Here is a 26,326-nt window from a genome sequence, read left to right on the forward strand (position 1 = left end):
TTTAGAAATAATTTGAGGTTTATTAGCTATGGAGACTTAGGAGAGTCACACACACTGGGTTAGGAACAGGGGGAGGTGGTAGGTACCAAGAGAGAGAAAAAAAATAAAAAAAAACTAGGGAGAGAATGCAGTAATGAAAAATCAAACTCCTAACTACCATTAGATTGAATTGAACTAAAACTACAAATTGTATTTTGTCAAGTACGGCTTAAAAAAAGAAGAAGAAATCTTTATACATTTGACTTTTATACACGTAGCAACACTGGAGAATCACGTTGGAAAAAGGCAATTTACAAAAAATACATTTTTGTTTCAAAGACAGAGGCAAAATAGAGGGGTGGTCAAATATTGACCAATAATTATTCCTTTTCGTTCAATCTTAAAAACTTGGTCTAATATCTATTAAAATGTAAAAAATAAAAAAAAAAAAAAAATATACAGGTGTAAAAAGTTCGTCTTTTTTTTTTTTTTTTTTTCACTCCACTGATTTGGTGACCAGAGAGAGAGGTTGTGTCTGCAGCAAGGCATGATGGGAATGTAGGGCTGCCTGGTGGAAAGGCGAGGACGGGGAGAGCAGGGAGGCGGGGAGGGTGCTAAACGGGATGGGACGGGACAGGAGGGCCGCCGACTGGCTGTGGAGAGAGATGTTCGGATGAGAGGTGGATGAGGAAGAGGAAGAGGAAGTGGAGCTGGACCCCGAGGCTTTCCCTGGCAGGGGGAAGTGAGGGTGGTGGGTCCTGCCCTCCGGTTTAGTGGTGAGGGACAGGGGCTGAGCTTGCTCTGAGTGAGTGGCCGCAGGTGCCGCCGGTGAAGCCAGGGCAGCTGACGGTGTGGCAGGCGAGTCCAGCATGCTGCCGTGAGAGGAGGTAGGGCTGTCACACATTTTCTCGGACGGCAGGTACGGGACACACTGCTTCTTGTGCTGGGGCATGAAGTTACCTGTAGATGAAAGAGGAACAGGGTTAAATATACTCCCACATAGTCTGTTAACAAATGTCAAATAAAAAAAATGAAATGATGATGATAATTAAACTATTTTAATGATATCGCACTGTTTATGGTTAGATAAATCAATATATAAAATTTTAAAATATTTAATTGAATAATTATTCTTGCTTTTTTTTAATCAACTAATTTAAGATGCTATTTCAGTCAAAGAATGACTACATTAATTATTTTGACAAGAAAAATATGAACTATATTTAAAGGTTATTTTCGATAAAAATAGAAAAACTGAATTAAAAACTGCTAAAATAAACTCCCATTTGTTCCCAAATTACTTCAAACACACACACACATGCGCGTGAGTAAATGAACTATTCCTTGAAAAAATATTCAGAAAAATTCCAAAAAGCCAAAATGTTCGTCATCTAGCTTCTAAGGTTAAAATTGAAGCGAACATGATCTACGAGCTGAGTGATCGGACCAACAGGGATGCTCTGAGAAAAAAAAAGCTCAAGTTCAGCGAAAGATCATGCATACAGAAAGTGAGAAAGAAATACAGATGGCCAGTGACACTTACTCTCTTGTGGGGAATCAGGTTTATTATCTCTCTTCCGTTTCTTCCTCTTTCCCTGCGGATAGAAGTGATTGGAGCAAATTAGATGTGTTTGATTAAGCAAAACTCCCCTGGCTGCCAAAAACAATGGAGGAATCCGAACCCCACATGATTTGCATTAAACTCTGGATTCTGGGCTCACTTACGTAGTTGTCTCGCGCAGACCAGCCCGGATAAAGCTGAGAGTGCAGCTGTCGTTCTTTTCTGGCCAGTTCATAGTATTTGGCCTGTTCCTCACGTGAAAGAGAGTGCCACTGCGGAATAAAAGAACATACGGTCACATTTCCCTCCTTTTTGCTTTCCTTAAAGGGATAGTTCACCCAAAAATTATTTACAAGTTATTTACTCACCTTCATGTCATTCCAAACAATCATGTACAAAGGGAGAAATTTAAAAAGCATGCAAGACACACAGACCACTTTTACTATGCTTTTGCATCCTTTATTAACGCTTGATAACTTCAGTGCTAATTCGTTGCAATTGCATGGAATAGACTAGCCAGCACAATCTTCATGATATCTCCTTTTTGTGCTTCATGTGGGTTTGGAATGACATGAGGATGAGTAAATTATGCCAATTTTCATTCTTAGGCGAACCATTCCTTTAAGAGAAGATGAAGAGAAACACACTAATGCATTTCAGCTCCTCTCGTAATAGAGTTGTAAGCGCTCACCCTCCTGCCCAGGATCTGGTTGATGGCTGCGCTCTCTTTCAGGGTGCATTCGGCCACTACTTTGGCCCTCATTTCCTTCATGTAGAGCATAAAGGCATTTAGGGGCTTCTTGATGTGAGGCTTCCTCTCTTCCTCTTTCTTCACAGGCACTGAGGGCTTTCTGTACAGATGCAGATGGACGCTAAGACAGTCAGTCAGAGACGAGCAGAGTAATAACTGTGAGAGAGTAATGGAGGAGATGGACTGACCCGTGTGTCGAGTTGCTGGCGTTGTCGCCGCTGGGCTCCTGTTTGATGACAGGCGACACAATGGCGGGGTGAGGGATGCCCGTCTGGTGCAGGCCATGAGGATGATGAGGCACCATGTGAGGAGAGAAACGACTGGATACCAGGCTAAAAAGACAGACAGATTCACAGTCAGTAACATGAAAAAGATAAAGTAAAGATTTCCTTTCTGGAACGTGGACAGGGTTGAAAAAGAAAGAGAGGTATCAAGGCGCCATTACTGAGCAAGAAATACATCAGCAGTTTCCTGTACTAACTGTTCTCTGAGGCTTCAGGGAGGAATTGCGCTGTCTGCATCTCATGTCTATTAATAGATACGAGTTTAACTCAAATTCAGCATGTTTGCGCAGAAAAGAAGGTCTTGCCCCTCGGTTACATACCTAGACATGGAGGCGTTCATGGCGAGTGCAGGGTAGGGGTGTCTGAAGCCCCCAGGAGGGATGGAGTACATGTGTTGGCCATGCCTGAAGATAGAAGAACAGCAGTCAAACAACTGGCTAAAGCAAAATCAGGGACAAACAGATGCGCTTTTTAGAAGAAACTTCATTAAGCCATCTGTAGGAGTAAAATAAGGTTGATGTTATGTAATTTAAAGCCATAGGGTTCAGACTTACTGGGGAACCAGCCATCCTAGAGGATGTGGGATCTGTCCAACTGCCCCAGGAGAGAGAGGGTAATATGGGGACAGCTCTGAAGGATGAGGGGTCCTAGGTATTCCTGAAGAAACAATCACTGATTACGAAAACTGAAGATAAATATTAAAATATACAGGTGTTCTCTAACCTCATCAGGCATTTTAGGAGAAATTTAGAGCTGCTAAACTGTCTTCAAAAAGTATTGAATAAAATGGTGCTGTTAATTGTGGCCAATGTGTATTAGAGAAAAAACATTTATTTCATAATAATATTTCCCGCTTATTTTAAATTCTTATTATCCAATGAAAGGATAGATTTTTATGATTTTTTTAAAATAAAAGATCAAAAGGATTAACAATGCAGATTAATTTTCAAAGCCTCCTTTGATCATATTGACCAAGGGTGCCAATATATTTGGCCATGACTGTGAGTGAAATTAAGGGTGAACTTCTGCGCTGCTACTGGCACCAAATCAAATTGCAAAAACACTGAATATCTTCGAACACTCCGTCTATAATTAGCCTAAAAAGGGTAGTTCTGCCCCAAAAATCACACCCCTGGTCCAGTCGGGCAGATTAAAAATGATCCCCCCCAAATCACACACTTCACCTGTAACTACTTCTATCCACATATTATTACAATAAACCCCATCCCCCCAAAAAAGAAAAATGACTCAGCATTTCTGGATTGTACTACTTTCTCAAAGCTTCAGCAAATACATCTGGAAACTGCTGTTGGTGGCGCTTACCCGTCTTTGGGTCAAGAATCTCCGGTGAAAGGTGAGAGGGAGGCGTCCCAGGGGAGAAGTGTTCATTGCTGTAGGTGATCAGCGGTGTAAGGGGATGAACATGATGGGGGTGTTGTACCACTGGCACCTTATTGGACTGAAAACAAAATGAAAAGGAGGTGAGGGAGAGGAAATGAAGTGTGTGTGCATGTTTAAACAACCAACCGAAAAGAAGAAAATAGCCATTAGGCCTCATTACTTGTGATCGGCGCCAGAGGGTTTTAAAGAACAATGGGTCTCGACAGCAGAGTTTACTTTTCACTACTTCTCCCAAAGGAAAATAAACACCAGTTGGGCATTTGACCGGCTGCATGGAGGGCGGGAGAAATCACACCTTACACCCCTAACAGGCAGCATTTCAACAAGAGAAAGATGTTTCCAGCTGCCACCCACCATAAATGACGCTAGGACAGGCCTGGCATTTGAAGCGAAATGAGAGTGGTCTTGTTTACTACAACTCTCTCAAGAGGCGGCCAAAGATGGCACCTGTTGTAACAAATCCTTCAGTGCTCCCCTCGCAAGGCAGTAAAAGTTTAACAGATCAGGATGACTTTTGAGATTCTTAAGGCAGCCCAATTCTGGAAGCGGATAGGCCAGGGGTAGGCAAGTCCACTTCTGGAGAAGCTACCATTCTGCAGAGTTTAGCAACAAATCTAATTAAATGCACCCAAATTAGCTAATGGGCATCTTTAGGATTACTTGAAATTAATATGCAGATATTTTGGAGCAAGATTGGAACTGAAGTCTGCAGGAAGGCAACCCTCCAGGATTACCTCCATATTACCTTAGACGTATAACCTGATGACTTTGTGAGGAGTGTTGCTTGAAAAGTTGTGTATATTTTGGCAAAAACCAACTATCAAGGCCATTTCAGCCTTTTACTACACATATCCAAGCTTTAGCCCTGGAAAAAAACAATGCAAGTACATAAATGCAAATGCTAAGCTAAACAAGCTCAATTTCAAGCTTCACATTCGAAGAGTTCCCACAAATGGCACACTATAGCAAGCAATAGCAAAACTTTGTTTTCTCTTTCAGGTCAACCAACATCATGACGTACCAGCAGTTCAAAGAGAATCGTGCTGTAGTTAAAGTTAGTTCAACTCTCGAAATGTTAAAAGCTTGCTACCTGAATAATATATTCTAACACACCACTGAATACTGAGGAGCCTATATTAGCATATAATTTAAGAACATACGTCCAGAACCCTAACCACATAAATATAGCAGTAGCACTATAATAATATCAGAAGCAGCACTGCTAAGATGTGTACATAGGGCAATGCAAGGTGGTGAGCCGTAGACTGAATGGGGTACTTGTTGGCTCAGGACGTCACAAGTGAGCTAGAGTGGAGAATGCCTTCTTGTTTCCTTCATGCTAACCTTCCCCCCACCTCTATGTAGGCAGTGGGTTTGACCTCTGCTCCAACCAGAACTCTGTGAACATGAACAAGGCTTGCATTGAGACAAGACTGGCTCTCGTTTCCCACAGTCCAAACAAATCCCGATCTCTGGGTTGCCTCTCTATTCCTTGCCTTTCTCCTTCCATCTATCTGTCTGGCTGTCTGGCTGTCTGTCTCTGTGTGTGGACATCATTTAGCATCGCATCAGCCGAGACAAGCTGAGCATGACTTCTGGAGAAAGGTGCATTACATGATTGTTTTAGTGATGTGTCAGCAGTTTGATTGAAAAAGAAAGGTAGAGGACAACTTGCACGGTTCCTTTAAGATGGTGTTTGTCTGCTGCACTATGATATTAGCTGTTGAGACTAATGGTTTCGCTCTCTCTCTTGCTATCCTACTGACACTAAATCATGCTGTGTGAACACTCCAGCTGTTCTCCAAGCATCCCAAGGATCCATATCAACACTTGGTCAAGTCAAGGTTGTTTGAGTGGGCTCTTTAAAGCTAATAGAGAGGAAGTGTCCACCAGATTAACACAACTTACGTTTTAAATGAAGGACTGGGGGGGAACACAGCATGACCACAGTATGGTGAGCATTGAAAACATATGCAAGCTGAGTCACTGGGTTCAGTAACATAAGGAGAATGACACAACAACGATAGCACTGTCTCAGTCAACCGTTCAGGTTGCAATATTTAGGAATCCACCTTTAGATGGCAGAACTGGGCTCTTTTTCAATTGTGTTCTGTCAACAAGTATCTGAATCTTTTTTATCTTTTGTTCAAACACGTCCTGCAGTTCATCAAGGGCGAAGCCTGATAAATCTCCCTTAATCCACTTTTGTAAATTGCTCTATAGGAGGGGAAGACACCTGACCAGCACAGCAGTGAAAAACAGCTGACAAAACACCTCACCAAACAGAAAAAATGAGTCATTGTGTAAACATTGTTCCACCTTTTGTATCACAGTTAAATTATGTGGACTCTAGTGTTCTCAAGCACGTATTTACCAATTGTGCTAGGTCAGACTTCATTCAATAGCCATTATTTTACGAGACACTCAGAACTAAAGTTAACATAATGTTTGCCAAACATTGCACCTCTTTCAAATTTTTTTTTTTAGTTCTTGACTCTCCGCAAGGACGTATCGCATCCATTTGAAAACGACAGAAGTCACACGTGTACAAGACAAAGTGCAGGGTCAGCGCTCTACACCTGCTGATTAATCTGTTGCTCTTCTCTGCCCGCTAGCAAAGGAACCCACCCAAAGATGACTTCTGGTGCCACCACATGGAGCTGTTAAACTGGAGCTCTGCTAAAACAAGCACACTGTGGAGTAAGAAGCAAATGTGGCCTGTTGTTTTTTTTTCTTTTGGCTTCACCTCCTCCATCTCTTTCTTGAGTTACTGAGCAAACAGGCGTTTGAGCAAGAGGGATCAAGACACAATGAACTGCTTTAGCAGTGGAAGAATGAGTTGCTAAATACAGATTCAAATGAAGGATAATAAAATAGTGCAGAGGAAAGGACAAGCCAAAACTAGCAGTATGAGCCATACAGTTTGATCCCTAACAATGGGGTGCAATTTACAGTTATCACCATCTGTCTTTACAGTTACATGGCTTTTAATTAGATTTTAACATCTCCATTAAGAACTACTTTCTGTAGATGCAATCTGAATCTTGTTTTACATCCTCACACTTTACCATACATTGTAAATGGAGGCAACAACAGGTTTAATAAAAATAAAAAACAACTTAAATCACATGATGCATTCATCTGGATTTTTGCATGAACATGCAACACTCTTCCCATCAGCACAAACATCATGCCTTCACTAAAACTCATCCATTGTCAATGTCATCAGCAGGCAATTTAAATTGAATTTCCATTTGTAATCCGATTTTTGAAAATAATTTGAAAATTACTTGTGGACTCATGACTAATGCTTGGTAAAGATTTCATTAGTTTATTGTAAATTATTTAAGCCATAATTTCTTGACTAGACCTAATGTGCAATCATGTATTTGAGACAGACAGCAGTTAATGCACTGGCTAGCCGAGTGTGATTGCTGCGTCGACTGTTGCTAATACAAGTGTTTGCTAAACACTGTGACTTACTGTGGGGGTTAAGTACCGGGTTTTACACTTGTGATATCATTGTGAGATTATTTCATATCAGATACAAGACTCTGAGTGCATACAACTTGACCTGTTGTGTATTTTTTGTGAAGGGTGAGGATAAGCATCAAAGTTAACACTAATTGCTGTTAATCAGAAAAGCTAAAGAACAGAGATCAAGCCATTGTGAAACTATCTTGCTAATACGGTGTTTTTGGACATTACCATGCTTTATTTTATGCACCTAACAGTGTCATGGTTCATTAACATAGAAATTAACATAGAACATAGAAATCAAATTGTATCATGGTATTGCCATTTGATACATAAACCACAGTGAAGTCACAGGAAGTTTTTGTAAGACCAAAGAAAAAAACCATAAATCTAACACACAGCTTACAAAGGGGTTGACAAGTCTGAGGTTCCCACAATGCCTCACACATCACCTGCCCCTGTGTTCTGGTGTGATGTATTATTCATGCGGCCTGGGTCCAGATGCACTGTATGGAAGGCAATGTGAAGAGGTGGGCTCAGTGCTGAAGTATCACACTTGAACACAGTCAGAGGGATGCCAATGGAATGCTAAACAAACCTGGTTCCTGAATTATTGAGCCTTTCGGCCGCTCTGGCTCACCCTATTAGCATGTGTGCCTTCTGGACCCAATCTGTGCAGCCACAAAAATGGTTTCCACAGGTCACTCACGTCCTCTCGGCAGTCTGGTGCGATTTCAACAGCCCGTGCCATTCATTAGAAACACAATAAAACCTCTAGCATGTCGCCTAAATTATTTACTGACTCTTAATTAATCCTCTGATCACAAGAGATTACTCAGATCTGCATGCCAGAAATTAATCCCCACTGCCAACATCGAATGAGGAAGTGAAGTCTGTTATTCTGATGGGCGAAAAAGTAGCATTCAGTGTTTCTACGTTCCCGACAACACAATGCTGAGTGTTAAAGCAAAGTCAGCATCAACAGAGTTCAATAGTCAACTCCTCTCCGTATAATTGGATTGAAATTCCCCTGCTGCATATTTGCAGTCTGTCTGGAGTCCCCAATCATGCTTTATGAAACACATGCTAAGTAAATAAAGACAAAACACCAGACACAACAGGCCCAGTGTCCCCGTATTATTATCAGGTCATCGTAATCTTTGGCCTGAGAACTTTAAATTGGATTCTCGTTTAGACAGAAGTGACCCAAAGGTCTGTTTGGGAATCTCTTGGGCAAACTCTCTAATCTTCCAGCTCAGTCCACAGTCAGTGATCACTTTGTCACCATGGCTGAACCTCAATCGTTCTGAGCTGACAATCTCCATGTTTGGAGGGTGGAAAAAAAAGTGTCTCCGGAATGGATTAGCAACCATGTGGAGCAGGCATTCCTGAGGTTCTCCGCCGTGGTGTCTGGAAAGGGTGAAGCAGGTCAAAAGTTGGGTCGCATGAGTGGCTGGAGGGGGTGGAATGCCATGAAAATAAGTCTATTGCTTGTTGACACTTGGAATGACAAGCTAAAGCCCTCGGCCTAAGCCAGTATTCAGCTAAAAGCTAGCCATGCTTGTGTGGGAAAAAAATGTTTCCGGTTGTTCATTGCGAAAGAAGTTATGCAGGATGCCACTGTACTTTTGCTCTTAAGGCAAGACAAACCAGCCTTTTCAGTTAAAACCGATATAATACAATATTTTATAGTTGGTTCAATGGTTACAGATCAAACTGTTACCTTTCAAAGCATCTGCTTTCTAAAGATGCATATCATGAAAGAACATAACATAAGAATGGAAAATTATGGAAAGGTTAGTCTACTCCCAATTTATAATCAAATCATTTTGACTGCATTGTAAACTATACAGAATATGAAGTTGCTGATGGACTTACTAGGTGCCCAGGTGTTGGTGATCTGGAGTCTTTAAGGGCTGCCGTCCCGGGAACGTCAAGAAGCGGCCATTTCATTTGTAGATACTGCAGGTGACAAAAGAGAAAGTTACAGTCAATCGATCATCAACACATGCATCAGGTTGTCCACATGTCACTGCAAAACCAAAAGCACTTCTATTATTCTAGAAGTGCTTTATACAGCTATAACGTCTGTCTTGAACAACCAAAAACAAGATTTTATTTTTAAGACAGGTCGAAAGCCAAGTTTTGGACTTAAAGGAATATTTGGCCACCGGATGAAAAGTTTATAAAGCTACAGTTGTTGACCCAAGTATACCGTATTTCAGAAGACCTGTATTTAACCTGGAATATTAATTTAAAATGGAATGGAATTGAAGATATCAATTAAATAGACCTCGGAGTCATCCACAAATTCCAGCAATCCAGCTGTTCTTTGTCTCAATTCATTTGAAAGCTGTGGAGATGAACTCCGAGTACTGTTTAGCACCTGGGAGCATTAGCTGGAACAGTTTGGAGGGTCGAGACAGGAGCAGTCGGGCCCAAGGGAGGGGGCGAAACGTGAAAGATAAATATGATTTGGACTGCAGGTCCCAGCATAGTAAATGCCCAGCTGGATGGATAAAATGTGTGTATGTTAGTATGAAGAACAGCTGGGAGGAAGTCCCATAACACGCTGGGAGAATAGGAAGGGGCCTAGCATGGAGCAGAACCAGAGATCTGCCTTTCTCAGATTTTGCTCCTTTATAAATCAATGGAGAACGCAAAAGTGACACTGTTAGGTTGAGCGTGATATGCAATGAGAGAAGGAACATGGAGGAGACATGCAGTGATGAATGACTGGACTTCCTATACAGAGGGAGACGTTTATTGTGAAAGCCCTCGTAGCTCAGTGCACGCGTGTCAAAGTTTGATATGTTTCAGCTTTTCTGGGGCCCCTCGCATCCAGCACTTATGATTTTCAGGAGCAATTTATAAAATCTATTTTTTTTTTTTTTTATCCCTTCACGGAGCTTCCCCGCCTGGCTCGGTCATCTGGTTTGTGTAGAAGTCAAACCGTATCAGATGTTCCTGTGGAGTCATCATTCCCATATCTAAGCTCTTGAGTCTGGGGGCTGAAAGCATCTGCAGTTGTAGTGAGCATATCTATACCTCAAGAACGCTTTTCACAAACCAAATTTATAGTTCTACTTAAGGGACACCAAAGATGTAGACAAATCCTTATACATTGATGTCCAAGCATATATACTCCTGGTGGGCAATAGGATCAAAATCTTATAATCATGGTAACAGAATATCAAAATAAAGGTATTTTGGCCTGAAATTCAATGAATACAATAGTTTATATGTTAAATAACCATGCTTCAATGTCAACTTTTGACATGTCAAAACCAAAATCTGCTGATTACATTGTAAAACACAAAATCTCATCTCAAGTAACCCAAACATGTTCCACTATCAATCATCATGGCACATTTAGGGTTAATGAAGCTTTGTTTCTCCCTTTAAACTTCATTCATCACAAGCGGAATTGTTGTGAGGAAGTTAGGATAAGGCTGTGGGCTAAAAATGGAAAAAGACATAATGGTGCGGTGGATGGGGTTGCTGGGTTTGGTGGTGCGGAAAACAAAAGTAGTTTATGAGGAATATGAGCAGGTTTCCTTCAACTGGCAGGATGAGCCCAAGACCTTGTTTACTAAAGAAGTTGGGTTCACTTTCACCTTCCATTGTCTGTAGTGGAGTTGATAAATGACAGCTACAAATTTGGCTAAACAGTCAAAATGAATGTTCTTAAAGGGACTTTTCACCCAAACATGAACTCACCCTAATGTTGCTCCAAACCTGTATGACTTTCTTTCTTCTGTGGAATATCAAAAAAGGTCTTTTGAAGAAAGTTGGGACCCGAGCAACATCTCACAATTTCTTTTGTGCTCCACAGAAGAAAGAAAGTCAAACAGGTTTTATATGAGGGGGAGTAAATGATGACAATGTACATTTCCAGAGGGCATCCGTCAATGTTTTTGGAGAGGAACGTCTAGCCTGTTTCTCGTCAGGAGGCCTTACCCTGTTTCTGGTATTTGCAGCTGCAGTTAAAGTGGACGGATGACTGAAAAAATACAATCTACCTTCTTCATCATAACCGCCGTCACCTGACTGAAAACTTAACATACTATCTTGAAAAACAATCTCAGTTTTGCCTTCCCACACAAACTACCAGGCTGCAGGGACCTGTGCCCTGCTTTTCTGGAGACACAAAGCGAGACCGGCCAAAGTAAACAGTCTTGGGGTCTGGGGATTTGTATTTGAAAGCCATAACTCCAAGAGCAGATGCTTAGCAATATGCAACACTGACTTCTTGTTGAGAAAAGAAAAGAAATGGTGCACAGGCATGAAACCCTCAAAATGCATGTCAAATTTCAGCGACGATCTGAAACACAGAAAACTTCACAAAGAAAAAAAAAAAAACCTGAGTACAACTATAAAAAGACAATATCTTCTTTTATTAAATATCTATAACTATCTGCATTTAGAGAACATAATTTTTTTAAAATTGTATTGCATTTTTAAACTGTATCTACATTTGAACTGCCTTAATATTGACATTTGCAGAAAAAAATTTAAGCAAAACTGTTTATTCTTGATGACAAAAATCTTAAAAAGGGTCAAACATCAGCAGAAAAATAAACAAACATAAGATGAAATGAAATAAAATGATATAATTTTTACTCTTGATACCGATAATCTTAAACTTGCCAAACATTAGCAGATTAAACAGTCCAGCTGATATTAAAATAAATGAAATAAAATCTGGTCTATGAATCCTGAATATTAAAATCAACTGATTTATGAAAACAAATATTGAATTATAACAAAACGAGTGTCACGTTGCCTTGGGCAGGCTGAGACAGAAGACATTCTTCTAAACAGGTTCATGCGGTTTAATTTCAGAAAGACACCTAGAGTTAGTTTGTAGCTGTCTAACTGATGTCAAGAGGTCACACAGAAAGACTGAAATGCTGCTTAAATGCTTTCCGCGCAGCGGAGCGAAGATGATGGGGATCTTTAACAGGATTATGACAACTTAAAACTGCACAAATAGCAATCCTGACAGTCACATGCTAGACGAAATGAAGCCCTCGGTCAAAACAAAAAGAAGTCGACACCTCTTTAAGGAGATATCTGGAAGCCTCAACACGTGTTGCTGCAACCGCAAGCTTCGTTCTGGAAACTTCAAACCGCAAGAGCTTCCACAAAATAGCAAGTTTCTTGAAAAGGGGAAAGAAAAAAAGGAATCCGGAGTTGGGCGGAGCCAAATAGTTCATGTCAATCATTCAAAGCATGGCCTACATTTTATCCCAATGTTTCCACCTATTCCACACACGCTCCACTAGAATGGAGCAGAAAGCTGCTGGCACACAAAGGAATCTATTACATCTCAGCATCAGAACAGTTAAGCCAGACAAAAGGCTCAGTATTATGTGCATGTATGCCTATAGGGCAGTGTCCTGATGCGACCAGAGGGGTGCGACATCACCTGACTCATTTATTTATGCGAGCGACACCTCTCGCTGCTCTTTTCACTGTCTCCAGAGGGAAAGACAATAGAGGCGCCGGTTTACAGCCCTCCCTCACCGCAGGTCGGCATTCAGGCCTATTGTTTGTTTAAGAGCTGCGAGAGTTTTCGATAATTAAGTAAACAATTCATAGTCAAACGACACCCCTATCTGTGCTAATTAGAAATTAATTTGCGGGGGAAAGGACTGGAGTTCGTGACCACCTCCAAATATGAACGAGAGATCTAGATTTTTAAGAAAATAACTTTGAACAACAAAAGCAAACAATGTTAATAAGAAAAAAATGAAGTAATTATGAAGTCTGAATTAAGCAATTAAACTCAGAAGCTCATTAAAGCAGACTTATCTTATTACAGAAACAATAAGCGCTTGGACTGCAGAAATTTGACCAACAAATCACCTATTCACCTATTCCAATCACATTAGGAAGTAATTCAACAGGGTTCTGGGGAATTTTAGGCACAAACAATCAGCACACGCTTATTTTGTTTCAGAAATTAGATCCAAACCTATGTGCATATAAACAGCCCCAGCATAACAGAAATTACTCAAAACAATATATTACTCATTATAGGACAAAAAAAGTATTTATTATTAAGGATGAACAATATAATTAGGCCAAGATAACTGTAATGTGAATTATTATTATTATTATCATCAGAATAAATAAATGATCCGTTTGACCAAGCCAATTTTTTTATTATGTATGGGTTTACTCTATCGATAAATAATGCATCTGTGGTTTAAACTGGAAAAAAGATAAATATTAAATAAATATAATTATAAAAACAAAAATATTTGTAAAGTTATCTCATTTGTTGTCTCATTTGTTCAGAACAGTTAGGTTACATCTTTTCATTACTACGTTAAAATCATTATATTTGCTAAAACTATTTAAAGAATGTAAATTCTAAAACTTTAAAAACGATTAATAAATATTTAATTAAAAAAATAAAACATAATATTAGTCACTATAATGATTATACAGTCCAGATATTTTTTTAAGTATCAACTGTTGAATAAATTAACAACTCTTAAATAGTGTAGAATTTAAACAGCATCCTATTTTTTATGCCATTTATAATCTGTTAAATTATCTGCTCTTGGTATTGAAAATTTAGGTCGAAATTCAGTGTATCCCTACAAAATCACTTATAAAACCAATCCAAGCGCAAATCATCCTAATGCAATGAAGCACTTTTTTGTGGTTCGTTCCTGTAGTTCAGTGGCGTTGGCTGACCTGCCTACATTAGTTGCGTTAAAGTGCCTCTTTTCATCAAGACAGTGGCTTCCACACAGAATCTGGATTCGGCTTCGACAGGAAAGACTCATGACTGACAGTTGCTCTCCGAGTTCCCATGGATACTATTGTGACCTCACTGATAACACTACTCCCTCCATTCACTGCCTACTTAAAGAACTGGTTCAGAGGTCAGCCATCCAGAGACCAGGGGTTACCATGGCAATGCGGCCCATTTAGGGATGGCAACAGAGACCAAGTTTGCATACACCAACCGTCCGGTTCCAGAAGACAAAAAGGAACTACCTTTGGTAGACACCTTCAGTTTCTGATCCCAAAAAAACACAACCATTAAAACAACATTTTTCATTAAATACACTTCAGAAATGCATACTACATTGATCTCTTTTTAATTATTTCCAGAGAAAAGCACAAACAAACGCTAACAACGCGAAGAATAAGTGTTATTGTGGCACAGGACAAAACAGTAGGTCAAATAAAACCCAACACATAATTATAACCACGGGAAAGTAATAAGCTGTCTGTTGGGAGCTCTGTTTTTCTGCAAAGGCGAAATGCAGCCACCCTCCTTAAAGTCAATTACAAGTCAGTTATGCGGTTTCCAGTATTTCAGTATCTGGTTACAACACTGCAGTCCAAACTATACCCAGGTTTACGATGAACAGCCTGGACTTGTTAACTCATAAGCAGCCAAGAGGGATAACAAAGCCACTTTAGAACCCAAAAATGCTTGCTATAGCAATCTTCAACTTTGTAGGCATCCAACTTATGAGAACTATATTTTGCAATAATAATAATATAAATAAACTGACCAACAACAATGCAGCCTGTAAGTATTTAAATAGACTAAATTATGCATAGCATATGCATCGAAACTCAGAGATCCAATTATGGTACATTGGTTTTAAAGACAGTTGAAGATAAAGTAAAATAAAGAAACCTCCATCATTTTCCCAAATGCTGAGTGCGTAATGAAGACAAAGAGCTTATTGTGTTCTCTTGGTGGACTAGCTCCCCCCAGCACACACACGAACTCAAACTTCACCCCTTCCCAATATTCCCCCTCTCGCTAAAACACAAGTCTAACAGGCGTCAAAAGGGCAAAAAAAATCATGTCACCCGATTGCAACAGAACTGGAAAAGCTTTACAAAGCAGCCACTGCAGTTTGTTCTTTTAAAGTGGATTTGTTGACAAGCTTTTCCTCCATATGGAGAACCTGAGGCACAACAAATAAACAGGGTTCTTTCTTATAACCTGTTGGCTGTTAAGTATAAAACTTGTATCTACCACAGAGAGGCCTGGGGGAGTGAATTTCACATTCAGAAAAAAAAAAACGTCTGCAATTAAATGCAGGAGAGGAAATAATGCAGATTTTTGCTAAATTGCACTTAATGATTGAAGTGTTATCTTTAGACCATTAACAACTGTTATTGTGCAATAACAGTCCAGGGGGGGCGATATGGAGGCATGACACACCGTACCTGCGACGCACAGCCCTGACTCACAACTGTGACCGTCCTGCCTAATTTCAAAAACGTTCTGTCTTGTCAAACCAGTTCCCTTCTGCAAACAATTAGTGCCGGACCACGTACCGCCGAAGCGCAGGAGGCGAAGGAGTGAAAGACGGAGAGGGAAAAAAGGGGGGAGAGAAAGAGCGAGGAGAGTGGAAGGGGGCTTGGAGTGCAATTATAGTGGGAATTTATGGTCTGAGAAACAATTTATAAATCACAGTGCATGGGCTAACACAATCCAGATTTCATTGCTCGCAGCTGTAACCAGCTCTAAAGTACACACAGCGTGTTTGTGTGGTTTTTCATGAGGTTGGGTCTAGGAGCTGGGCGGCTAGGGGTACGCACCATTGACATTGGCTGTTACAAACTGTGGGAGTGTTTCAGAGAGAGCGAGATGTGATGCTAGGAACTGTTTACAAATCGCAAGTGAACAGTTTAAACCTAAATAATGAGTTAACTGGCACATGGGTCACAAATTAACATCATGAATATTGATCAGAACTGTCATGAACGCCACCAAATGGAGAAAGGGTTGTGGTTGATGACAGTGTCAAGAGTTGCGTCCCTTAACTTCTCTGACATTTTACATCCACCAAAACTCATTCTCCATATTGAGTTTCTTATGAACTTGTTGATCTTTGTAACCACTGCAACTGCCATGTCAGTAATCTCCACTAACGGATGAGTACAACATCAACAAATGTAGGGGACATAACTCTTGGAAAGGTTACCACTTTCAACAAGTCTGTAAGAAACCAAAAATGACCCAAGTTTTGGTTGTGTGCAGCATCAATAAAGTTAGTGGTGACTACTGTTGGACAAGGCTGAAAACATTTCCTACAGTCCACCCTCAATACTTTCAAAAACTTACATCTCATAATTTTGGCGACATTGTAGTCAACAAAATATCATTCTCCATTTTGGATTACTTGTTAACTTGTCAAATAAATATCTTTCCAACAGTTCCTTCTCCTAACGATTTTTTGTTATATGTTGGAAAATTTACCAAAGTCTTGACAGTTAGAGTACGTAACTATTCGAAAAGTTACCAAAGTTCTAACAATTAGAGGATGAAGCGGTTGTAAAAGATACAACTTTTCCAACATTTTATCCCAACCCAATCTGGGAGCTCGTGGTAACCATTACTGCTGAAAACCAAAAGAGTAGTAGGAGTTTTGGTTGACTACAACACCAACAAATTAGAGGAAGTAATTCTTGGAAAGGTAACCATTTTTGACAAACCTTTAAGAAATTAACAATTGGAAATATTACAGAATAGGAAAATCAGTTTGAAGTTTACAGCTACGTCGGAAACAATTGTTATATCCCCTAACTTCTGAACAATGCTGTCAACTTAAACTCAATAGTAGTCACTTTTGAAGAGTTTATAAGAAAGCGAAAAACAGAGAAATGTCCAGAAAAGAAGAAAAATAAGTGCACTCCTGTTCAGTCAATTACAATGAGGTACTCATCTGGAGAAATGAGGAAGGCTCAGGGGGTTTCACAAGCCCTCAACTGCGCCTCTGGGTCCATAGTGCAGCTGTGCTCGGGGAGGGGCGGCCCATGCCCTGACCGACAAGGCCCAGCTGGATAAGACATACACTCTCACGAACAAACAAAAAAGCACACACACACACACACACAAAAGCTTGTGGTCCAGTGTGAACATGTCATGTCACAATGGAGCCCCTCTCAACCTTGTGGTCAGGGTGAGAGCTGTATAAGCGCCATGTCTATGATGGACCCCCCAACGGCACACAATGCGCACTCTCCTCCAATCACACGGCTGCTCTTTTGTGCCAGCGGTTATGTCACTTCCACTCCACCAATCTGAATGAGCCAGACTGTGGTGGCCCAATGAATGTCTGGAGCAAAATGAATTGGAGCAAGGTTTTTTTTTTGTTCTTCTTTTCTAATTAATCATTATGCCACGGACCATCGTTTTTGAGAGGAAGTGAACGGCAGGGTGTGCGAGGCTGGTTTTTTTTGCCACATGTTGTCTGACAGCTCTAACCCAAAACCTCCTAATGGAGAGTTTAGCATGGAAGGGGAGAGTAAAAGCTGCCAGGCCCAGAGCACATCGACGGCCCCCCTACTGGAATCTGGGAACTTTGGTGACCACTCAACTGTGAGTCACGTCAACAGGCTGTGAACCTTGACCTCTCACCCCTAACTGAAACAATGTGAAGATGTATCTCACTGTCAGACGCATGGAAAAACGACCCATCTCCATTTAGGACACGGGGAAACAACGTCCCACATAATTTCAGCGGCTATAGTTTGAATAAGACTCCCAGACGGACAACAAATCCAGCATTCTGACAACCATAAGCCAGGCCAATTGAATGCCAATTATGGCGTTAAACTTCTCGAAGATTTGTCAGCCGGCCACTTTGTTTACGTGACATTTCTTGAATGCGTTCGTTTGGAATGGCTGATGTCTTAGGGATTACGAGTACGCCGCTGCAAAGTGAAGTGTTTTGTGGATCTACCGTGTAGCTCTCAGTCGCCACCCTCTAGGCTTTTGTTCAGCCTTTCAGAGCCATACTGAACGACGTGAAAGGCCCCTATTCATAAAAGCTCCCATACACTCCCAGCCGCCTCGGCCAAGAGTCACTATAGAACATCCCTCATTTCACACGACAATCGAGGCCGCCAGCCCACCCCCAAGCCCCTGCCCACAAAAAGCTTCTCCACCGATGACTCCTAAAGATGGGGAAAGGCGCTCAATATGGGCGCAGCTTACAGCTGACACTATCACAATAATACATCCACTCACTGCTAATGCCAGCAACGCCCTTCGGTGTTTGGACAATTATTTGTGGGATTAACTGTTGTTTTGAGTATACTGCACTTTTTTTGGTACATGTCGATACTAGTAAATCCCTAAAATTTCAACACTTTAGTGGCAGGTCCATCTACCAATAAGCATCGTGGATAATAATGGAGATGCACTGATATTAAAATGCCCAATTCTGATAAAACCATGATTCTTCCATATCATGGCCTACATAGAATACATGGCAGAAACTAGAATTCCATTCATTACAAGACATTTACGACATTTCAGGTGATAATAAATGTAAAAAATAAAACCCTAAAATTAATAATTAAATGCTTCAAGTGAATTTAGGAATTTGAATATCACAACATTATAATGTACAGTATTAAAATGAATATTTATTTTGAGATTTGTAAAAGATTACATTTAAAACATGTATTATTTTATTAGTATTTTTAAAATGAACTTTAAATTAGCTTTAAATGATGGTAATCAAAATGTAAACAGACACGTGAGCATGCACTCACAATACCGGCCAATATACATACATAATATAAAAAGATAACCAATATGATACCAATACATATCGTGGGTCCTTAAATTTTTTTTGCATTATAAATATTACATAAAATAAAGCCCGAAACATGCTGTAGGCGGTATGTGAATGCAGATGCTTCTAGCTACGCAAGCTGAATTTCACAAAGCCAGACAGTGTTGGAATCATCCTTCAAAACCTCCATATCAGCCACGCTCTTATTTATCAGGTTTCGTAAGTCAGAAGACACACATTCTTTGTCTTAAAGGTAACATTAGGAGGGGAAAGACAGCAGTAATTAAAAGCACACCCTGATAACCATATCACAAAGCAACTGATCACATAAGGAATTAGCTGAAAGTACACCTCACCCTACAAGAAAATCCTGACGCTGCTGATACAGATCTCCTGTGGCCTTTTCAGCCTGGCATGAAGCAGCGGGCACAACAAGGTCATGTGAGACCGTCGAGGGCTGTGATGAGATAACACATTATCGCAGTGTTCATGTGCTCCAACTAAGCCAACAGGATGCATACACATACACTTCCTGGATGCATACCAACTTTTTCACCTACCTTGCACCCTCATCGCCACAGCTTGCTTCGTTTCTTTCCCATGATGCTTTACCCCTAGCTACCCCCCACACCCCGCTCTCTCTCCCCTTCCCGAGGCCCCAGGAAGCTCTGACTGCGAGGTAATAACTGAAAACAGCTGTTGAAAATACCAGACTGATGAAGCCTGAAGCCCCCCCACCCCCTTAAACTTTATCCCCGGCACAATCAAGTTTTATTAGCATGGAGTGATGCATGAAGTCAGTACGCAGCTCTGAATGAGAACACGCTGTTTTTTGTGACCAAAATGGGGAGGTGGGGGTGAAATTCATTGCAGGACATGCAAGCGAACACGAAGTGGATTTTGATGAGCGCTGACCACTGCCAGCACAATCTTATCAATGGAGAATGATGTCAGCGGCTCTCACACACACACACACACACACACACACCAACACAGAAACTCCAACGAGACTTCAGTCTGTTTTGCCTCAGGATTTTTTTTATATATTGCTCCCCATGGAGCACGTCCCTAAAAGATCAGGCTAACTGCATCCATTTTAGATTCCTGATTTATCTTTGGACAATTGAAATCACATTGTTTTATGGCCCAGAGATTCCTGAATGCAATGATGAAAAAATAAACACACACCTAGATATCAAGATGTATATATATATAAAAATAAAATATAATGACAAACTAGGCTATCCAGGCTTATTTATTCATCAAACCAACATTCCAGCCATTAGCCTTTTTCAAGGTATGAATGAATAAAAAAAAACTATTATTCGGAGAAGTTAATAAACATCAATTTCTAAAAGGTGAAGTGTTATAATCCTGTGGCAATTTTTTAAAATTGTGATTAAAAAGCTTCCGCCATCTGCTATAGCCATTCAAACAAATAGCCCTGCCCCAAAAATCATGCCTTTAGCCGAACCTTTACAAGTTTCATTAACCTAAAAAAAAATATACAGTCGTCTCAAAAAAAGAAAAAAAGATTAGTGTGTGATATATATATATATATATATATATATATATATATATATATATATATATATATATATATATATATATATTAAAATTTACAATTCATTATATGTATATAAACATTTCTATGAATATATATAAAATAGTAGCAAACAAATTACTGGAAATTAGATGCATTAAGCTACGGAGCAGTTCTGCTTCATTACAAATTAAAACCACTGTGTAATGATGGCGCTTTTGCCATATAAACCATACTGTAAACACCATGCCATATGAAGATAATTTGCAAAAATAGAGCAAATTCAGAATGATTTGATGCAGCCAGCGCAGGACATGATACGATCAACAGGAAAGAGATCTACATTACGGCCTTGGAAACAGCTCCCTGCATTCCTTTATCTACTTCCTGTAGCATTTCTTTAGCCCCTGTGGTTCACCCTCACATACAGATCCATAAACCACTCTCTTTTCAGGAGGAACATCTGTAAATTAGGTCTTTATTTTGCCTCGTTCAAAAAATTTAATAAAAATTGATGTCTAGAGCAACGCCAGGCTTGTGCGGAAAACCAAAGGAGGAAAATAATGTTTGGCTTGACATTTCTTTCTTTAAGGAACTTTCTGGATTTAATCTCAGTCAATAATCATGTTACCAGAAAGGGTCTTCGGTGGAACGCGTCCAACGGCGGGAAGATTTTTTAAACAGTCTCTTGATGAAGTATTAACATTAAAAAGGGGAAAAGGAGAATTGGTTTATGTCTCATGCAATTCCTGGACTCCTAACAAGACAGCATTCATAGCACACACTTCTTCTGCACAGCAAAAGAGAGACCGAAATATTTCTAAATTAATTTGGATTTGTTGAGTTTATCCTTACAGAAGAGAAAAAACATAACACATTAAGTCGGGATAAAATTGTAAAGCTGTGTTTATTTGGTCATTTGTACAAACATTCGTACACCGGTTTTCAGGTTTCCTGAACCGTCTTGCACTACAGGAATGCTGTCTTAACTTAAAGGCCTGGACAATGTCCCCTCTGTAGCTGAAGACGGGGAGGTGGGACAGGCCGGAGGGGGGTGGCTGGTTTCTCTCTCGCCATCTACCCCCACCCCGTCTCTGAGTGCTGAGTGTGTGGAAAAGGTTTGGGCTTTTGACAGAGCCACTCTCCTGAGCACTGTTTGTTTATGTAAAATGAGGCCCTCTCGTACGAAAGACAATTCTTCTGTTTACTTTATATTGTCTCGTAAGTCTTAAAATACCATAGTAGAGGAGAGAGTTTAAAAAGTGGAAGAAAGATGGAGGGGAAGACACTGACAGTCAAAAAGGGCAGACGTGCTCTGACACTGCAGCCTTGCAATCAAGGACTTACAATTTACTCGCTAGTAAAGACTCGCGTCAGACGTCAAGCCCACAGACCGTTGGACGAAGGTCTGATGCACATGGCACACAAAAGTGGAAACACTTCAGGAATTTAGAAGTCGTCATTCGATTGGTTGAATTATACAGGTTTTCCTGGGGGGCTGTGCATGTTGCGTTCTTTAACGTTCTGCCTAAAAACAAAGATGCCATGACGTCAAACCCCCTCATGAAAAAGAAACCCGTTGAGTTTACAACCATTTGTAATTTTGAGCACTGGGTTTTCAAAAGTATGTGAAATATTTAAAGTTTGCTGCATAGAATCTTTAAAACATGTCAGCGAGTTTTACACACTGGTCTGTCTGTCCCCAAAACGTGATGCTGAATGAAACACACTGTGATTGGCTGTTTGATATGTCGGTCAAACGACCTCATGAGGCGGGCCTTGGCCAATGAAAGCTGCCATGGATTCCAGACCTTCAGCCATCAGTTTGCAGGTCTGGCTACGCGAGACTATCGCTAGTACTACTTTGTACAATAAGTGCACTTAAGTTTAATTAATATCACCGGTTAGCATGGTTCGACCCCAATGGAAATGCGAAGTGCTTTCACAACAATGCTTTTGTGTTCAAATTGTTCAAATGCTCGCTTTTTTTGCCATTCTAGCTGTTTGTGGCAGATAACTTTTAACTTTACATTTTTATCATTCTAATTCCATTTTTATAGCGAATTATGACACAGAGGAATAATATTTTCAGAATCACTTTCAGAACTTTTTTTTCTTCCAGTTGAAGAATGATATAAACATTGATAGCAATCAGAAAACACCCATTGGCCAATTCGCTAATATAGCTATGATTATAATTATCATTATTGGTGTGAATGAACCTTAAATGTTGCTAGTTTTTGCTAAGTCAGCTTCACAATTACATTAGGCTAGCATAAAATGATAGCAACGACATCTAGCAAACTTTAAAAGACCAAATTAATCAACAAAACATTACAGTCACACCAACAATCCCAAGTAAGAAAATCAAACAAGATTAGCCTCACAGGGCTAACAAACATGTTGACTAATCTGCACACAAAAGCACTGGACTTTTACCCTGCTGTTAACACTCACTAGAATATAATTAAATCAATAAAGAAACATTATTAAATAAGGATTTGATAATTAGCAAACAAAGAGCAATGTTGTTAAACTGATGGGAGCATTGAAACTACATTAGCATTTGCGAAAAAGAGTACAATGTGGAAGATAAAACCTTAAGTAACTTCAACCTGGGGTCAAAGCAAACCTTGTTAAAGTCGAATAACTCAGTTAAGGAAAAGTATCCTTTATAAGTGGATGAGGAAAGATAAACCCTTAACAAAAAGACATTTAGTGTTTTTTTTTTTATCATTGCGCAAACTGAAAAAAAAAGCCTGAGAGAAAATAAAGCTCCCTGAAAAAGTCTTAGCATAGCAGGTTGTATTTACATTGAAAATCCAGTGCCAGCAGTTGCTGTAAACAATTTTCAGCTTCGGTTCGGTAACATTACATGTTTTTTTCCCCCTCATAGACTGAGTGGCGCTTAAACTTTTGTACTCTAAAACTATACACAACCTTGCTTTTGTACACTGAGCAAGACAAGGCTGAATCAGTTGCCTTCAGGCTCTCTCACACACAAATACACACAAGCCAGCCAGAAGTCAGATGCTATTATCCATCTTATCTACTTAAATCACAGTCACTCTTTGTTACAGCTGTTAAAGGTAACCTGCTTTCCTTAGTCAAACCACTCATGCAACAGCAACCATTCTCTGGCTAACAATATTTGACGAGTTGAAAAAAAAACCATTGTGCTGCAAACAAGCAAACCTTATGCCTCATCTAATATCTAAGTATATGACCAACAGATTGATGCATTCTCGCAAGTTAGCAGCACAATGAACACAATGAATGAATGTTTATTGCCACAGGCTTGCTGAAATTTTTCCACAATGACATGTTAGCCTACGTTCGCATGCCTCATAACTTATACATTGACACAGTGGCTTTATAAAGCAACAGGCAAACACTGTGCAAAAAAAAAACACTCCAGATATCCTTCACTTGAGCTAAATGGAGGAAGACAAACATATACACCGATTTGCCTGGGATTCAAACACCTTGGTGGGGGTCTTGCTGCTCAGGTAGCCAAACCGCCCCCCAAGGTGAAGATGTCATTAAGATAATGGGCATCCAGTAGAGAGCTCGGATAGGGCTGTCAAGCGGTAACTAATGATAACAATAGTCGCCTAACAGCCATCTAATTGAAAGACAGTTTCACTGATGGGGAAGAACTTATCTAGAGAATCCTGATGTGGTTCAAATGAACTCAAAGGTCTTGGTGATATCACTAAGCCATAAAAACATGCAATCAGAACCCTCCTGCTTTGGATATCTATGTGGCGTCCGGTCATAAATTCGATTCTCTGACCGGGTAACATCCTATCACACAACAACAAAAAGGGAGTAAAGACATTCCTGACACCAAAAGCTGGATGAATCCTATCTGCCTGGGCCTGCCTCCAGTTTGTTGCTTGTTATGATAATATAAAATTAATTGTGCAGACATCTCACTGTGAAATGTAAATTTTTGAGCCTTTGGATGTGGCAAGTAAATGCTTCTTTTGTGCTCGGGTGAGCCAGAGTAGGCTAAATGACTTATTGTGCAATGCATCAGAATGGCCTCCTTATACATGCATGCTCAAGATTCAACAAGTGGTAACAAACTTTTGGAAGACAAAGCTTGCTGGGGTATTTGCTAGTTTTTGAGTCTTAAAACAGATTCTAAACACAAAAGTGTCAAACAAAGAAGAGAATATTGCGCACTCAAAGGCAACTTTTGTAACGTGCGTCTTGCACAAGAAAAATGTACAGAGTGCGACGTGACGTCATGAAGGTCTTAGTTGCATTTAAAGTGAAATGGCATACCGTTCTGGTGCTGGGAGATAGCGATCCGTTGGAGAGGTATGGATTCGTTATATCTGGGATCATAAGAAACGGATAACCAGCATAAGTGGGTCCCTTGAAAAATCCTCCATCTTGTTGTCGTCTCAAAGCTTTAGGGGCGACAGAAAACGAATAATTGTCATTACTATACATAAATCACTAACACAAAACACAAGGGATAGCCTAAAAATCGTTTATTATTATTATTATTATTACCTTCCGCAAAGTATTCTCTCTGTTTCTCGTAACTTTCTAGTTCTGGTCTGGGTCGAGGACGCCAGTCTGTTTGCTTGCATTTGGGAAATAAAGCATCAGTTTAGTTTTAGCACGAATAATTAACACTTACATGCATGCATTAGTGCACTAAAGTGATCGAATAGAACGGGTTTTCTTACTTCGGAGTCTGACGAGCTGCTGTTGTTCTCGGACTCGTTCACTAGGGAAGATTTGACCTCGTCCAGATCTCTCTCCGACGACACATTCTCTGATATTTTCTCCTCTTGCTCACCCTCATCTTTAAATGAAATAAGTTCATCATTTGCTCCCAGGTCATCGCCTCCTCCTCCGTTTAACTGAGGCATGCTGGCACTTTAAAAACCCAGAAGTCTGACTAAAACGAAACTTTCTTCTCTCAGCGAGAGCTGTAATCCGAACTAACCCCAAATCTTACAAGCGCGACTGTGCCGAGGCTAGAAAAAACAAGACGTTCCCAGTTTTCCCATGATCCGCTCAGAAGCCTGTGGGTTTTGGAATGGGGGTTTCTTCCTACAAAACCACACTGAAATAAACCTCCAAAACAGCGGAGGGCATTATTTGATATCCATTCGCGTGCCTGGAATCTTCCGATAGTCCTGCACAGAACGGAAAGACATGCAAGAAAATAAAGTTTCGCGAAACAAAGGTGTGGATACAAAGTTTCAGTCCTTCAGAGTTTCTCTTCCAAACGCTCAAATATCTCCGTGTCAGCGTGTCAATCCCATGGTTTGATTGAAGGCGCGCGAACGGGTCCCGACTGTGTGTTTAATATTTATAATTCAGCTCCGGTTACAGACTCGAATGTGGATAAAGAAACATTTGTATCCCTGGATGATAGAAGTGGACTGGGGCAGAAGGAAGAAACACCCTCCTCAGAATAAAGGAGGAGGAGTCTGAGATGCAAACCGACACTCTATTCACGCGACGGTCCCCCTTAAAGAGACAGTAAACACTTCTCAAGGAGAGAGCTCCTGGATTCAAACAAATAAGCTTCATAACAACAACAGCAACATCCTATTACTACTACTACAACTCATTATTATGAATTCATCTACCTACCCATATGTCCTCACAGAATCTAATAATAGACCTGATTTTGGCCAGGTCTCTCTTGAAAAAGAGGTTTATCTATCTATCCTAATAATTACCAATAGATTAACATAGATTAATAATTACCAATATCAATTG

The 26,326-nt window shown here is 40.2% G+C and overlaps 1 protein-coding gene across 1 annotated transcript; it reads right to left on the reverse strand.

Moving 5' to 3' along the window:
- On the reverse strand, positions 1-26,025 carry LOC128020720 (transcription factor 7-like 1-A). The gene is made up of 12 exons (XM_052607347.1): positions 25,279-26,025; positions 25,100-25,172; positions 24,866-24,993; positions 9,332-9,415; positions 3,899-4,034; positions 3,130-3,232; positions 2,896-2,979; positions 2,480-2,623; positions 2,232-2,391; positions 1,705-1,812; positions 1,523-1,574; positions 1-939 (listed from the first exon to the last, which is right to left on the reverse strand). The coding sequence occupies exons 1-12, from the start codon at positions 25,462-25,464 to the stop codon at positions 476-478; spliced, it is 1,722 nt and encodes a 573-aa protein (XP_052463307.1). The 5' UTR covers positions 25,465-26,025; the 3' UTR covers positions 1-475.
- Between the last annotated feature and the right edge of the window lie 301 nt (positions 26,026-26,326).

The sequence above is a fragment of the Carassius gibelio genome, chromosome A10, assembly GCF_023724105.1.
Source record: "Carassius gibelio isolate Cgi1373 ecotype wild population from Czech Republic chromosome A10, carGib1.2-hapl.c, whole genome shotgun sequence".
In the NCBI taxonomy this organism is placed as follows: domain Eukaryota; kingdom Metazoa; phylum Chordata; class Actinopteri; order Cypriniformes; family Cyprinidae; genus Carassius; species Carassius gibelio.